General features: G+C 47.7%; 1 protein-coding gene across 1 annotated transcript in view; it reads left to right on the top strand.

Moving 5' to 3' along the window:
- Nucleotides 1–13,108, top strand: part of cacna2d3a (calcium channel, voltage-dependent, alpha 2/delta subunit 3a) — a gene marked incomplete at both ends in the record, with an annotated part of 255,462 nt that overhangs the window by 118,416 nt on the left and 123,938 nt on the right. Inside the window, 2 exons of the mRNA XM_084436018.1 lie at nucleotides 2,391–2,480; nucleotides 2,793–2,906. Of these exons, the coding sequence (XP_084292144.1) occupies nucleotides 2,391–2,480; nucleotides 2,793–2,906 (204 nt within the window). The remainder of the gene's footprint in view (nucleotides 1–2,390; nucleotides 2,481–2,792; nucleotides 2,907–13,108) is intronic.

The raw sequence follows: 13,108 nt of genomic DNA, 5'->3' as shown, positions 1-13,108 counted from the left end.
GGCTACGCATGTGTCGATCGGTTCAGCACCCTGGAATGCTGCCTCAAAATGGACTGAAGAAGAAGCCAAAAGTTTGCATCAACCTAGTTTATTTAGGAACAGCACCCTTTGTTCCCAGAGCCGTAGGTAGAATAACCACCCCCCTGGTGATTTCTAGATGTGTTACGGTCGGAAGGAGCCAGAGCGACTCGGGGGTTAGGCACGTTTCATAGTCAGTCCATGGATGACAGGCAGATGAAGCCCACTCGGCAGCAGCCTGTATATGCGCCGAACGTACACCGAACGCAAACCAAAACAAACCACACAGCGTTAGTTTTTCTGATTTTTCGTTTTTCCGTTTTGAAAAACCAAACCAAATCATCTCGGTTTTTCTCGGTTTGGTTTTTCTCTTTTTTTCGTTTTAAAACCAAAACGGAAAAACGAAAATTCACTCGTTTTTTTGTTTTTCCAATTTCGTTTTGAAACAGAAAAACCAAAGAACGAACCATACACGGATTATGGAGGTATACTATAACGGGTTGTGTCCAGCTGGAACGCACGCAAATGACGTCGCACGCAGCGCGGCCGATTACGTCAGTACGTCACGCGCAGCCATCTTGCTAACTAGCTTAGCACACACACACACACACACGCACACACACACACGCTCAACGCAATTAACGAAACGTGGCACATTCCACACACTGGAGTAAACGAACAAATGAATGAACGTGTGTGTGCGTCTGTGTGTGTGTGTGTGCGTCTAATTTTGCACTAAGTTCCACATAGACGCACTCACGCACACACACACACACACACACTCACACGCACACCTTATCTTTGCTAAAGATATATGCAAATCCCAGCGATCTGATTGGCTGATTCCCTAACTATGTCTTTGCAAGGATAAGGTGTGCGTGTGAGTGTGTGTGTGTGTGTGTGTGTGCGTGTGTGCGTCTATAGACGCACACACGCACACACGCACACACACACACTCACAACATGCCTGCTAAACGTGGCACTTCCCACCCCCCATAGATAAGGGGAGCAGTGGTGATGAGAAGAGGGAGAGGATTCGTTTGTGCGTGCGTGTGTGTGTGTGTGTGTGCGTGTGTGCTAGCTAGGTCTGAGGTAGCAGGTGCTCTCCTTCTCCTCCACAAAGACCTGGAAGCTTTTAGAAAAACCCTCTCCTCATATCCTCCTCCCTCCCTCTCTCTGTCACCATGTACCTCTAAAGCCTCAGCTATCTTCCACCTCTCTCCCTCCTTCCTCTTCCACCTCTCTGGGTCTCTCTCTCTCTCTCTCTCTTCATTAACCATCTCTCATTCTCTCCTCCGTCTGTCAGTCGCTCCGTGGTGTGTGAGAACGGACCCCCTGGTTAGGTGCAGGCGACAGGGCTCAAAGCAGCCTATCAGTTCGCCTCGTTTTAATACAGCATGAAACGACCACAATAACATAACATCCTTTGTGCGTCTCTGCCTGAGGGAAACTACTGGCTCATGTTGGCTTTTCTTCACGTTAGAGAGAGAGAGGAGAGAGAGGGGGGGAGGGAGGGTAGGAGAGAGAGAGGAGAGAAAGAGAGAGAGAGGGAGGGGGAGGGAGGGAGGGAGGGTAGGAGAGAGAGAGGGCGGAGGGAGACATGAAGAATAGAGTGAGGGAGGGAGAGAGACTTGAGTGGAAATTGCTGTAGCTGTCTGTATGCTAAGAGAGGATTGAACACGCACGCACACACACACACACACACACACACGGACACACACACACACACACCTTTCATGTTTGAAACAATTTCAGTCCTCACTAACAGATGGTTTTGCATTATAAAGAGAATAAGAGAGAGAGAGACAGAGAGAGAGAGAGAGAGGAGAGAGAGGTGAAGGGAGAGAGAGAGAGAGGAGAGAGGTGAAGGGAGAGAGAGAGAGAGAGAGAGAGAGAGGAGAGAGGTGAAGGGAGAGAGAGATGTAAAGTTTGATGCAGCAGTAAATCTACCCATGGTTGCTGTGTTCTCCTGCCAGCCATCTCAGGTATCTGACCTTCTGTATGGAACATGAACTGACTGGCTGGCCACTCTAGAGACCGGGCCTGTGACTGGCTGACAACAGACTGACTTTGTCTAGAGACCGTCTGGACTAAAGAAGAGTCCTGCTGGGACCTTGGGAGACTTTCCTTATGGCACACACACACACTCACACACACGCACACACACACACACGCACACGCACCCACATGCACACACAGGTTTGTTTTAAGGGTATTACTGTGTGGTTTAAAATTGTTTGATGTTTTGCATTTTGTAAGAATGTCTCAATAAAGAAAATCAAAAGTCTCTCTCTCTTTCTTTCTCTCTCTCCCTCTCTTCCTCTCTTCCTCTCTCTCTCTCTCACTCTCTACCTCTCTCTCTCTCTCTCTAGCATTTCCGGGAGCACCTTGATAAGCTGTTTGCTAAAGGCATTGGAATGCTGGATGCTGCTCTGACTGAGGCCTTCAACCTGCTCAGTGATGTGAGTTAACACACACACACACACACACAGACACACATACTGTACACACCCACACACCTGTGTGTATGAGGGTATGTGTGTGTGTGTGTGTGTGCGTGCTTGTGTGTGTCTGTGTGTGTGTGAGGGCGGGTCATGGTAGGTCATTACCTCTTTAGGCTGATGTCACAACACATCAGCAACCACTATAGTTTCTCTAAGGTGGAAGTAATATATAATAATCTAATGTAATAATATAAATGGACCTCACTTTTAATGTTATGCTGCTCTCTCTCTGCCTTTCTCTCTCTCTGTCTGTCTCTCTCTCTCCTCCAGTTTAACCAGACAGGGAGGGGCAGTGTGTGTAGCCAGGCCATCATGCTGGTAACAGATGGGGCGGTGGACACGTACGACGCTGTCTTCGCCAAGTACAACTGGCCCGACCGCAAGGTAACCCTACCCCTACCCCAAAATCTAACCCTAACCAGCCGGGTTAATAAGAGCATCCCAGGGGCCTTCAGCTGAAGTGAATTTGCCGCTGAAACTACAATTATTTATTTATTCTGTATTTAAATGACATCCCTCTGATTGGTCCAGATGCTATGACCTTGTGGTTCATGACCCCTTCCTGACCCAAATACTGACTCACTCAACATACTCTAGCTACTTTATCATTCAATATCCACTGATACGGTAGCCTTGTCTAGCTACTTTATTATCACTCAACACACACTGATAGGGTAGCCTAGTCTAGCATGTTAGAGTCATTAGAGTCATTCAGGAGCCGGATGGCTTGTGGAAAGAGGGCTCTCTGTACCCATGTGAGTGCGGTATCTCTTCCGTAGCAGAGAGAACAGTCCATTTCCTGGGGGGCTTGGGTCTTTCAGGATCCGGTTGGCCTTGGTCTTCTGGTGTAGATGTCCTCGATGAGGGAGAGTGCCCCCCCCCAAGGTACGTTCAGCTGACTGCACCACTCTCTGTAGGGCCTTGTGGTCCTGACAGCTGCTGTTCTCGTACCAGGTGGTGATATTCCCAGTCAGGAGGCTCTCAGTCGTGGATGAGTAGAAGCTCCGTTGCATCTGGTGGGACTCTATGAATTTCCTCTGTTGTCTGAGGTGCTACAGTCTCTGACGAGCTTTCCTCACCACAGTGTCTATGTGTGTTGACCATGTCAGCTCCTTGGTGATCCGGACCCCAAGGTACTTGAAGCTGTCTACTCTCGCTACAGGGGTCCCGTTGATGATTAGAGGGGTGAAGTTCCTCTCCTGTTTCCTCCCAAAGTCCACCAGCATCTTCTTTGTCTTGCTGACGTTTAGATGGAGGTTGTTTTCCTGACACCACTGGGTCAGGAGCCTCACCTCCTCCAGGTAGGCCCTCTCATCATTGTTGGTGATCAGGCCTATCACTGCTGTGTCGTCAGCAAACTTGACGATGACACTAGAGTGAAGGTGCCTGTACAGCTGTGCGTGCACAGGGAGTACATTAGTGGGGACAGCACACAGCCCTGGGGGGCTCCCATGTTGAGTGTGAGGGGGGATGAGGTGCGGTTGCCCACCTTCACCACCTGGGATCTGTCTGACAGGAAGTCCAGGATTCACTGGAGAGGGTGTCGTATTGCACCAGGACCCTGAGCTTGGTGTCGAGTCTGGGTGGGGTTATAGTGTTGAAAGCTGAACTGTAGTGAATGGACAGCAACAACCCGGCACATTCCTCTTGCTCTTGTGTAGGTGGGATAGGGTGGTGTGGAGGAAGCGAGCTACTGCATCTTGGTTTGGATAAAGATGTCAGTGTGTAAAATCGGGTAAAATTCAATCTGATTTCCTGTCTCTAGCTAAAGGTGTGCCCCAGGGTTCGGTGTTGGGTCCTGTCCTTTTCACCATCTACTGTATATTAATGATATTGTCTCTACACTAACTGGCTGTCATGTTCATTTATATGCTGATGATACAGTTGTCTACTTCTTCTTCTTCGTGTGGGTTAGATGTTATATCCTCTCCCCCCCAGGCTCGGGGCCGAGGGGCTATCCTTTTACCACCCCAAGCCTGGGTGAAGGGTCACCCAGGCTATATGTCCGGGCACACCTCCAGGAGCCATGTCACCGTTTTGTCATCCACAACAATCAGGCCATGCATTCTGTTGGGTGTCCGATTTATCAGACAGTCCTGGATGACGGGGTCTGCGGTTTGTTCCTCAGCACCACACTCGCACGCCGCACAGGGTACCAAGCCCCATCTGTGCATCGATGAGCGGAAGCGTCCGACGCCGGTCCGGAGGCGATTAAGCCTCACCCACGCCGGTCTGGGTAGGTCCATCCCGGGAGGGGAGGGACCGGCGGCCGGGATGAAATCACTGAGTCTGGAGGTGTTTGCCTCCCACTCCGCATGCCAGGTGTGGTCTGCCCATCCTGCCTCGCTGATGTTAAGATCTCTGCATTGCTGCAGGAGATCCCGTGCGGCAGGCACAAAAGGGTGTCTCGACTTGAGACGCCGGGGAGGCTCCGCTGTTGCAGTGAGCCTGTCGTGGAGCATGTGGTTAAGCTCCACGGCCCGGCAGGCGAGACATGCTGTGGTTCCTGTGCGGCGGAGGCCAGCGGGATGGATGCCTGCGAGGATGGGAAGGTTGCCCACAGGAGTGGAACGCAGGAATCCTGTCACGATGTGCAAGGCTTCGTTGATAGGCGGGTCAATGAGGCGGGTGTGAGCGCTGCGACACCAAAACGGTGCGCAATATTCACTGGTGGAGTAGACCAGGGCTAGGGCTGCCGTACGCAGTGTTTTTGCACCTGATCGAACCAGTCGCCTCATCAACGCCATACGAGCTGTTAACTTCTTGCACAGTGACTCGAGGTGTCGGTGGAATGTGAGCAACCTGTCCAATGTCACGCCGAGATAGGTTGGTTCGGCGCAGCATGGCAGGAGTGTTCCATCGACGTGCACTCGGAGCTCACGTTTGGCTTCCTTGTTGTTAAGGTAGAAGGCTGCTGACACAGTCTTTGCCTAAATCCTAGCAAATCTAAGTTTATGTTGTTCTCTAGAGCTAGGACTATTGATTATGATAGACTCCACCTTTCAACTGCTAATGGCCTGCATATTGAGAGAATCACAGAGTACAAATATCTTGGTTTTTGGTTGGATGATAAACTCAAGTTTCATATAGATAATCTAGCCTCTAAGCTGCGGCAGAAAATTGACTTCCTGTACGGAAACCGTTCTAGCTTTCCTATGTTCAGTAGAAAAATAATTGTTCAAGCTGTTTTTCTATCAGTATTAGACTATGGTTACACTATCTATAGACATGCTTCCGTGACAACTTTGAAACCCTTGGACTCTGGGAATGTGTACTATTTAAGATTACTACTAAGATTTATTACGGGTGATACAGTATGACACTCACCACTGTGTTCTTTATCATAAAGTGGGCTGGCCATCTCTTTCTCTAATGCATAGCTATCACTGGAATTTGTTTATTTCCAAAGCCATTATTGGTTAACTTCCACCTTACATCTCGTCTATGTTGGACTGGAGCCTTGGCACCTACCAGACCCGATGTAATTATCGGCTTGTTCTCAGGGTTCTTCGAGTGCATTCTGAACTTGGAAGGGCTGTTTTTTTCCATGATGCTCCTTATACATGGAATACCTTACAACAGACTCTAAAACCTGAGGTCCTTCCTTCAGTCACAGAGTTTAAGTCCATGGGTCTAGACCTATGTATGGGTCCACGCTTGCAAAACTAACTTTTTCACTGCTTTTGCATGTACATTTGAGTCTCTGATGGTCCTACTAACACACAAAGTATGAAGTGAAACAACCCAGTCAGCCGAAATGAAAACATTAGAAAAAAGTAGGGCTGCCCCCCAATAGTCGACTTAACGTTAGTCGACGAGAAGAGTCCTAGTCGAGCAAGTTTTCATTAGTCGCTTAGTCGCAGAAAGAAAAAAAACCCTGGCTCAATGGTTGAGCCTCCGTGATTGACACATTCCTCATGGCTGAGGAATGTGTCTGCACCTGCCGCCGCCTCCCCCCCTGCCCCCAGCTCTCACGAGCCATGACTGAGGGAAAATGTAAGCATGTTGTCCAAACGAGCAAAATTATCTGGCAGCGACTACAAAAAAAGAGACTATTGGAGGACCAAGCACTCCAAAAACAGAGGGGTTCGTTGTTTAAATATATTGATCCCACTGGGAGTAGCAAGGATGACGCACCTTCTTCAAATCCACCACCGAACCAAGAGACTGCTAGCACTAGTAACATTAGCACAACTACCTCCGTTGCTCCAGAAGGAGCAGCAGGTGCTAGCTTTAGCAGCATCGGGGCAGACAGGCCACCTTCAAATCTACCGTCAAGCCCACAATGTCAGGAGATTGCCAAATTACCAACTACAGGCATTTGTCCACAAGAAGAAACAGCATGCTAGCTGTAGCACTAGCAGCACCATGACGAGAGCAGATGCTAACGTTAGCCTGCCTCCAGGACCAGATCTACCGTCAAGTTCACAAGCAACTTTTTGAGGAGTTGACTCCGGCTTCTGGAGAATGCAGTTTCTCAAAGTTGAAACTAATAAAAAACTACCTTCGTAGTACAATGATAAAGGACAGACTGAAATGGACTTGCAACGCTCTCCATAGAACACGAACTGGCACAGAGAATCGAAGTCGAGGATGCAATTGACCTTCGTTGCGATGAAGGCACGTTGTGCCGCTTCTGAATGGTAGGCTAATAATAAATATGAAGCTAATCTTCATTTGCTCTCTAGTCGTTTAAACTGCTCACGCAAATGCACACATTCATGCGTGTGTGTGTTTTACGTACATGATAAAGTGGTATAGGACTGAGATTTACACTTTTATTATTTAGTTGGAGAATCTGCTGATATAATGTGCTTGCGCAAATGCGCACATTTCGTGTGTGTGTGCATATGTGTTTGTTTTACGCACATAGGAGAGGTTTGCACTGGTATTTAGCTTGAGGAGCTGAAATTGGATTATTTGGAAAAAAGATGTGCTGTTATGTCTGCTGTAAATAATTTGTAACCAGGTTATATTTATTATGCAGACATTGGTGTTATTTGTATGGATCCCGCATATTGCGTCATGCATACTGAAGCTAATATTGTTGACACCGAGCACCTATAAGGTATATGTATGGCATATTGGTGTTTGTGTATTGTTGCTGGTTGCTGCTAATAGAGAGCGGCATAATTGCTTTTCGCCTAGAGCGGCAGAAATGCACAGGCCGGGCCTGGCGAGAAGCCAACGTAGGCCTAATTCTTTTCATCGTTCTCATTCGTTCGGCCTCTTATTAAGAAATGTGCGTATAGTAAGCCAGCTACATTTTCGTTTGCATTCTGACCTCAGAAAATTGAGTTCTCATCCCCTTTATTTTTTATTTCTTCACTGATCGCTCAGCTGTTGTGAAAAATGAAATGTGTGTGGGCTAGTTTTGTTTTCCGTGTTACAGTTTGTTGTAGGCTATATGACTGTTTAAATAAATGAGTAATAAAATGTTGTTCAGTCTCCTTGCTGTGTTGCCGAATGCCGACACATTGAGAATTAATCTACCCCTTTGCTGAGGCGGCTGCTGCCGCTCGCTCCGTGTGTATGGTAAGGTTACATGTATAATAATAATAATCATCATCATAATAAAGGAACGACTAGTCGACTAGTTCCTTGAAATGAGGACTTCTAGTCGAGCAGGAAAATCTTTAGTCGGGGGGCAGGCCTAGAAAAAAGTCAGTCCCTGCAAGCCGTTCAAATCTCCCATGTCACTCTACGTCACGTTCGGGGCCCCGCTAGCTAACATACGTCTTCACACGGAAAATGCTCTGTTCTTGCATGTACTAAGCAGCACAGATCATCTCCCAAGCTCAAAGGACAGCAGAGCCGAGTGGATACATTTTATTTTTGATTGCAATGTTCTGAAATTGGCAAAACACTGGCAGTTTTTTGCCCGATTGCTGTTCCAACCTGGGATTTTCAGATAAACTCTTTCTGAATGATCAAGCGATACCAACTGTCTGTGGAAATTATGTAGAAATGTTAGTAATTATGCTGTGTGTTTGTTTGCATATCGTTCTAACACTAGCTAGCTAACACGAACAATCTCCCCTTTTGCCTTAACCCGGATGGTCATCTCATCATATGTTAGAGTAAGCGGAATGAAATTGGTAGACTTCTAGTTCATCGAGCGGTCATTAAAAATGATCAAATGTTAAGAATTGGACATCATTGGATTCCACTCTGCCTACAGAATCTAGCTTTTATTGTTTGTAGTCGAATGGTGTCATATAGCCTAGTGGTGTCTAGCTAGCGAATGTAGCTAGAGGTAACATGCAACTGTGGAGATAATAACATAGGCACTAATGCTATCGTTTAGTCAGAGAGAGGACAATGACATTGTCACAGTGGCATCGAGTGTGGATGGTCCAGGCTAGCCAGCTACAGTATATTTGAGGTGGCATAGCGCTGTCAACAGCCCTCGTTCTCTAGCCTGCCGACTTGCTCTTAGGTGAGCTCATTTGCATATGAAAAAGCACTCAATCCACTCAATCTGATCTCGTGGTCAACAGAGGGTTATAGAGCCATGCTAGAACGCTTATTCTGAGTGGTATTTTCAGCAAAAATACTCGACGACATGTTTGGGGGGCCCCAAAGAGGGTTCCTCAAGTGCATTCTGTGTTCTAACTCATTTGGAGCTAAGTGACCATTGCAAAGGTGTGAATCCTACCCAAAACAGCCAGGGTCAATGTACTACAGCTTTTTTTTTTTAATGTGGAACTGAATTAAATTTTCCTCCCTTCATCTGTGACTGTTACTGCCCCCTGCAGTCTCTGTCTGACTCTCTCTCTCTCTCTCTCTCTCTCTCTCTCTCTCTCTCACACACACACACACACACACACACACATACACACACACACACACACACACCTGTGAGCCATTAACTCGACTAGATACGGGTGAATGCTGGCTAATGATAGCCATCTCTGCACGTCACACACACAGCAGTCCATCTGCCAAAGCTTTTTAATCCCCAACTTTCTTCTCTCTCTCTCTCTCTCTCTCTCTCTCTCTCTCTCTCTCTCTCTCTCTTTCTCTCTCTTTCTTTCCACTCTGCTTGATTGCGAAGGGACATACATGTATAAAGACCACAGTGATGGCCCAGCATTTTGACCATCTATACACAATGATTAGATTGTCATAGTTTTTGTCGTCCAGAAATGTTCTAGAGAGTTTCCACTAAAACCAGCTTGATGTGTGTTGATGCTGAGCCTGATAATAGGATGGTTCCAGAAGGACAAGAGGGCCGGAGGTTCCAGAGGTTCCAGAGGTTCTAGAAGGACATTACAGTGTCATAGGTTTCAGAGGTTCTAGAAGGACATTTGAGGGCCAGAGGTTCCAGAAGGACATTAGAGGGCCAGAAGTTTCAGAAGGATATAGTGCTTCTACTAGTACTCCTCTGTAGAGATGAGCTCTCTGCTAATGTGAAAAACAACATGCGGGTCAAGTTTGTGCATGGCTATCATGTCAAATCACACTATCTATAGAAACTTTTACAAGAAGAGGTCTCCTTCACAGGAAAATATATACATAATGAATTAATCATAGGGTTTTCATATCAAATGTTGCTCCATATCGTGTTAAAGGCTATGGAGCTTTGCTGTGGAACTATTCATTGTTCTACAGGTGAACTCTCTTTTCTTCTTCTTCTTCTGCTCGTCTTTTCTTTCTCAGAAACACACACACATGTACACGCACCCACCCGCGCGCACACACACACACACACACACACACACACACACACACACACACACACACACACACACACACACACACACACACACTCACTCACACACACATCTTTCCAGGCTGAGAATAATGAAGCAGAGAAGACCCATCTGGTTTCAAATCTGGTTGTGTGTGTGTGTGTGTGCACGCGAGCTAAGCTGGGTGTGACAGAGGTCGCAGCGTCTGGTTTCGGTGAGTGATGTCTCGGGCGAATGTGAGTGACAGTGGAGGATGACGGCGTTGATGGCCTTTTATCACAGAAATCACTGTTAACACTACTGTACACACACACACACACACACACACCCTGGCTTTCCTTTATTGTCTCTCCTCATGTGAGCCACCACATCAACCTGTGTTTGGTGTGTATCCTTAGAAGGTTCCACTGTAAACCACAGGCTGTTCATTTGTCATGTACAAGAGACAAGTGCTGCTCTGTACCACGATGACATGCCCTGCAGAGAGTCTAGAGTGGAGACGTTTCAGTCGTCTCTCTTCTTGCTGTGCAGAGACGTCCCATGGTTTTCTTTCATTAGCCAGTCATGCCCTGAGGTGTGGACGCGTATCCTCTCGCACGTAATTTGCATTTCTCCGTTTTGTACACATTCCGGTTTAATGTGAGTTGTGACATTTTAGAAAACGGTAGATGAAACGTGACATTAAAACACTCATCTAGAGTCGTGTATCAGCACGTCCGGAGCTTTGAGATTGAGCACTGACCAGGGAACAACAGTGTTGAATAAATCATTGTTTTTTTAATTTATTTTATTTGCGTGTGAGTGTACAGTATGTGTCTGTGTGTGTGTGTGTGTGTGTGTGTGTGTTTGAGTGCGTGTGTGTTATAGATTGCATGCTATGGAAGTAGAATATACGTCAGTACTGAAGTGTAATCCTGGTCTATATTTAATGAGCTGGCCTGTCCAGGCCTCCAGTCAGGAGGAATTAACAACACCAGGGAACCGCCTCTCCATGTTGAAGAGAGAATCTGTTGTGTTGTGCTTTTCAGTCACGCAAGAAGACAAAATGGTGATATGAAGGCTGTTTGAATGGATGTTTGAATGCAAATACTGTATGAGTGTGTGTGTGTGTGTGTGTGTGTGTGTGTGTGTCTGGGCCCTGACAGCATCCCTGTAGAGATCTTAAAACAGAGAGGCTACCTCTGCACCTGTGCCCTTTTCCTGTTTATCACACACGTATGGAAGAATGAGACCATCCCTCAGCAATGGAGTGATGCTAACATCATCTCCATATATAAGGGGACAAGTCCCTCTGTGGCAACAGCCGTGGTATTTCACTCCTGACTGTTACTGGCAAAGTCCTGGCCAGAGTCATGCTACACAGGCTGGTGAAAAACCTCACAGACGAGCTGTTGTCCGAGTCACAGTGTGGGCTCAGGAGGAACAGGGGTAGTGAGGACATGGTGTTCATGTCCTCCATGTCCACCATGGTGAGGACATGGTGGACATGGTGTTCACAGCACAGCAGCTCCAGGAAAAGTGGAGGGAGCAACATCAGGACCTCTTCATAGCCTTTATCGACCTGTCAAAGGCTTTTGACACAGTCAACGGGGAACTTCTTTGGAAGTTTGGCTGCCCACAAAGGTTTGGCATTATGCTTCGACAGTTCCCTGATGATTGGCCCATGCAGATACAGGAGTGGGCTGTGCGGGGAGCCTGATTGGTTCTCTGACTGGTTACTGACGGCAGCTTTCCACTTTCCTAACGTCCTGCGTTCGTGCGAGCTGTCGACACATACATCTACAAACTAGTGTACAATGGATGCCCGCGCATGCACACGCACACACACACACAGACACTATCTGGAAGGAGGGTGTGAGGATGTAGTCAGTGAGAGGGCAGCTGAGTCCCCTGAGGCCTGCATCTGGACCAATCTGGCGACCTGCTCCTCCCATCACACACACACACACACACACACACACAGAAGAACACCCACCCAGCTGCCAACTGCGCATGCTGCAGTCACCTGGGTTGTACTGGAGCTGGTGGCTACAGCTGGTTTGGTGAAGCGCATACACACACAATGAACAAAACAAGAGAAAGTAAGACAGCCAGGAATATATTCTCGCACGCACGCACGCACACACACACACACACACACACACACACACACAAACACACAGACACACAGACACACACACATACAACATAAGGAGAGCAGTGAAGGAAGCCAAGATGGAATACGGTGAGAAGATGGAATTGAAATTCAAACAAAGTGACCTCAGGAGCTCAGACCTCAGGGACTAAACACCATGACTGATTATAAGGGATCCTCATCCTCCTCAGGAGGTGCAGACGCTGCTCTCGTGAACTGCCTCAACACTTTCTATGCTCGCTTTGAGACCAACAACGGCCGGACGCGTCGCACCTGAGGCGGAGGAGAACGGAAGGGAAGAGAGAGCTCTCACTCTCTCTGAACACAATGTCAGAAGGGACGTTTGAACTGGTGAACACCAGGAAAGCCGTGGGACAAGACTGTACTGCAGGGCGGGTCCTCAAGGCGCGCGCCGACCAACTGGCTCCTGAGTTCACTGTGACACGTTCAACCTGTCCCTGAGTTCAGTGTGACACATTCAACCTGTCCCTGGCCCTGTCCACCCTCCCCACATGCTTCAAGAAATCCTCCATCATTTCCGTACCGAAGAAGCCAAGACCAGCCTGCCTCAATGACTACCGCCCGGTACTGTAGCTCTCACCTCCGTGGTGATGAAGTGCTTTGAGAAGCTGGCCAAGGAACACATCTGCACCTCACTGCCCAGCACACTGGACCCTCTATAACTCGCATACAGACCCAACAGAACCACAGAGGATGCAATAGCTTACATCCAGGCCTACGGACCAATTCATGATATT

The sequence above is a fragment of the Borostomias antarcticus genome (genome assembly GCF_949987555.1).
Source record: "Borostomias antarcticus genome assembly, chromosome: 3".
Lineage (NCBI taxonomy): Eukaryota > Metazoa > Chordata > Actinopteri > Stomiiformes > Stomiidae > Borostomias > Borostomias antarcticus.
Note: the sequence above shows the minus strand (reverse complement) of the source record. Positions and strands in the feature narration are given on the sequence as shown.